This window comes from Otolemur garnettii, unplaced genomic scaffold, assembly GCF_000181295.1.
Source record: "Otolemur garnettii isolate 467f Iridium unplaced genomic scaffold, OtoGar3 scaffold00156, whole genome shotgun sequence".
NCBI lineage: Eukaryota > Metazoa > Chordata > Mammalia > Primates > Galagidae > Otolemur > Otolemur garnettii.
In genome coordinates, this window is record NW_003852551.1 from 2590860 (window position 1) to 2595014 (window position 4155).

Genomic DNA, 4155 nt, shown 5'->3' on the forward strand with positions numbered 1-4155 from the left:
TTTTTTTTTCTTTTTTTTTTGAGACAGAGTCTCACTTTATTACCCTGGGTAGAGTGCCGTGGCGTCACAGTTCACAGCAACCGCAACTCTCGGCCTAGGTGATTCTCTTACCATATCCTCCCGAGTAGGGACTACAGGCGCCCACCACAATGCCTGGCTGTTTTTTTCTTTTTTATTGCAGTTTGGCTGGGGTTGGGTTTGAACCTGCCACTCTTGGTATATGGGGCCGGCCCCCTACTCTTTGAGCCACAGGCATTGCCCCCCCCCTTTTTTTTAGAGACAGAGTCTTACTTTATTGCCCTCAGTAGAGTGCTGTGGCATCACAGCTCACAGCAACCTTCAACTCCTGGGCTTAGGAGATTCTCTTGCCTCAGCTTCCTGAGTAGCTGTTTGGCCAGGGCTGGGTTTGAACCCACCACCCTCAGTATATGGGACCAACGCCTTACCCACTGAGCCACAGGTGCTGCCCTCGATCTCCACCTTTATTTTATTTTATTATTTTTTCTTTTCTTTTGGTCTCACTATGTCACTCTTGGTAGAATGCTGTGGCATCTCAAACTCTTGGGCTTAAGCGATTCTCTTGCCTCAGCCTCCCAAGTACCTGGGACTACAGGTGCCTGCCACAATGCCCAGCTATTTTTTGTTGCAGTTGTCATTGTTTAGTGGGCCTGGGCTAGGTTCGAATCCACCAACCTTGGTGTATATGGCTGGTGCTATAGCTACTGTGCTATGGTGCCGAGCCACCACCTTTATTATTACAGGGTTGGAGCTGCCGCAGAGGACCACGATTGAGTTTCATTTCTTTTTAAATTGAGATATAATTTCATACAGTGAAATGTACAGATTTTAAGTTTGGACAAATGCATTTGTTTGACTCCTGTCAAGATACAGAACATTTCTTTCTTTCCAAAATGTCCCCTGGTGCCCTTCCTACTTGGCATGTGTTCCACCTCCTCCATCCCTCTCTAGGCCACCCCTGGTCTGATTTCTGTATAAATAGATTCATTTTTTCCTTTTCTAGAATGTCATATAATGGAATCTTTCAGTTGAATTGTAGATTTCTAATATGTTTCCTCAACCACTTAAGTCTGTTTTTCCCTCTATAAAGTAGGCACAAATATAGTAGTGTTTTGTTTTTTGTAGAGACAGAATCTCATTTTATCGCCCTCAGTAGAGTGCCATGGCATCACACACCTCACAGCAGCCTCCAACTCCTGGGCTTAGGCGATTCTCTTGCCTCAGCCTCCTGAGTAGCTGGGACTACAGGCACCTGCCACAATGCCCAGCTATTTTTTTGTTGCAGTTTGGCCGGGGCTGGGTTTGAACCTTCCACCCTTGGTATATGGGGTCGGCGCCCTACCCACTGAGCCATAGGCATCTCCTAGTAGTGTCATTTTTAAGTGATTGAAGAATCATAGGAAATAATATATGGGAAAACCCTTTGCAGACTATTAAATGTTAACAGCTATCTAATTGCTTTTATTCATTTAATGCATCAGTCTCTCAATTTATGAGAATAATGAAGTTATGCTGTGATGCCTTGTGTTTTTATTTTGTTTGATAGCCTCCTTGTAAGGGATAGATTGTGATCCCGTTTTACAGATAAGGAAACTTAGTCCCACACAGGTTAGAAGGTTTGCCTACTATCACATAACAAGTACATGATGGACTCAGGGACTAGAACCTAGGTCTTTATACTTCGAGTGAATAGTTCTTTCTAGTAAACTGCAGTGGCATCAGCATGTACTAAGGTCACATTTTTCAGTTTCTTAAATGGTCACTCTCTGCTTATTTGGTTTATTGTTCTGGCATAAACACTGGTATTATCCTAGTTTTACCTAGGTTTGGGGAGGAGAAGAGTCTGTCTCCCATCTCCAACTCTGAATCAGGGCTGAAACATCTCTTATTTCCCTTCCTGCTCTTCCTTGTATCCTAGCTCCTTGCCTTCTCCCCTCTCAGACTCTGCGCTGGTGTTTGAACCTGGGCATCCTAGAGGTGACAGTCTACGCCTTCAGCATTGAGAACTTCAAACGCTCCAAGAGTGAGGTAGACGGGCTAATGGACCTGGCCCGGCAGAAGTTCACCCGCTTGATGGAAGAACAGTAAGATGCCGTCAGCAGGGAAAGCCTGTTCTTCTGCCACCCCTAGCCTCGCCCTACCCCTCCCAGCTTTGCTATCTGAAGCTTATTTAAGGGACTCCAAATCCTTTTAATGTCATTTAAATATTTTCACTGGCAAATAGTCAAAAATGCAAGCTAGTTTTTCTTTTTTAAAGGGGGCATTTGAGGACATTGAAATAACCATAGAATTTTAGCCAGTCTCAAGCAAAACTGAAACCAGGAATTAAAATCCATTAGGTAGAACCTCATCATACATGCACTCTGTTTTCTTTTTGCATCCAAGAATGCACTAAATCCCTTAATTGGTCCACCTATCAAATTTCTACCCCAGAACCAATAAACTGTGGGCAAGGGAATGGCGTGAAAGAAACATTGAGGAATTCATTTTCTGCTGTATAGTGGTCCCTAAAAGTTACTATTCCCTCACTGCAGTCTTTTGGGACGGAGGGGATGGTACCTAAGAGGCCTTTATGGGGAAGCGTCAGTACCATCCTTAGCTGTCATTAAGGATAGGTGGCTTAACTTAGGGGAAAAAAGCCAGAAAGGGCCAAAGAGGAAGTTCTTGGGAAGTTCTTTCTTCAAAGTGTGGATCCCTCACCAGAACTGCCTGAATGTCTCCACTGTAACTGATGTATGCCTAGCACCTACCTACACCAGGAATAGGAAGATGAGAAAACAGGAGGCCTAGAAGTCCAGTGAAGATGGTCCTAAAACAAGGTGGTGGGGAGAGTAGCCAAGCTTCATTCTGTCCATATTAGGATGGTGAAACTCTGAGCCATATATATTGCTCCCTAGTCCACAGCAGAGCCCTTGTAGCTCAGAGTTTACAACCTGGGTATAGAGGCATGGGGGACACATCCATGTGTTCAAATTCTTCTGTACCTTGCATTAATCTTACTCTTTAAAGTGTTTACTATCTACGAATCTAAAATTTCATAGTCACCTTTTCCCAAGACAAAAATATTAGCCCAGTTTTAGAGAGGAGGAAAGTAAAAACCAGAGAAGTTAAGATAGGTATCCTGGGTCAATCAGTTGTCAGACAGGCCGGCCAGAATACACGCATGGTTCTTTCTGACTCCAGAGCTGAGCTGTCAGATACTGCACTGTGAGAGATGGGAGACAGTCTTAAAATTCCTATAAGGTCAAAGTATATGGCAATATAATTGCTAGTGAGATTGCTTTAATCAGTCACTTATAGAGAAAATGGTCATCATTTACCACAAAGTTCTGGCCAGATCAAGAAAAAACTTCATGCCAATATGATGGCTCAGACCTGTAATCCCAGTGCTTTAGGAGTCTGAGGCAGAGAGATCACTTGAAGCCAGGAGTTCAAGGCCAGCCTGGGTAACATAGCAAGACCCTGTCTCTACAAAAAATTTAAAAACTTAGCCACACAGGGGAGCCATGCCTGTAGTACTCAGGTCATTATGAAAGTTTTGCAATACATGGGCAGTGCCCATGGCTCAGTGGGTAGGGTGCCGGCCCCATATATCGAGGGTGGTAGGTTCAAACCCAGCCTGGCTGAACTGCAACAAAAAAATAGCCAGGCATTGTGGTGGGTGCCTATAGTCCCAGCTAGTTGGGAGGCTGAGGCAAGAAAATCGCCTAAGCCCAGGAGTTGGAGGTTGCTGTGAGCCATGTGACGCCACAGCACTCTACCAGGATGATAAAATGAGACTCTGTCTCTACAAAAAAAAAAAGAAAAGAAAGTTTTGCAATATAAAAAAATCAGGAAACCTTAAATCTGTATAGACAAAAACAAATGAAGCCTTCCTAGTACCACTGTAAGCTGAGCAAGTTGAAACTTTTACAGGTGAATGAGAAAAGATGCTGTTGACTGTGTGTTTTGGAAATAAAATAATGGACCATAACACAGTCTGTCTCAAAATTTTCATAGTGACCCACATATTAGCTATTTAAGAGGCTGAGACAGGTTAAATTTTTTTTGAGACAGAGCCTCAAGCTGTCCCCCTGGGTAGAGTGCTGTGGCATCACAGCTCACAGCAACCTCCAACTCCTGGGCTCAAGGGAGTCT

At 43.9% G+C, this 4155-nt stretch overlaps 1 protein-coding gene across 1 annotated transcript in view; it reads left to right on the forward strand.

Moving 5' to 3' along the window:
- The window catches only part of DHDDS (dehydrodolichyl diphosphate synthase subunit), a 42692-nt gene that overhangs the window by 6663 nt on the left and 31874 nt on the right, over positions 1-4155 (forward strand). Inside the window, exon 4 of the mRNA XM_012811396.2 lies at positions 1960-2102. Within this exon, the coding sequence (XP_012666850.1) occupies positions 1960-2102 (143 nt within the window). The remainder of the gene's footprint in view (positions 1-1959; positions 2103-4155) is intronic.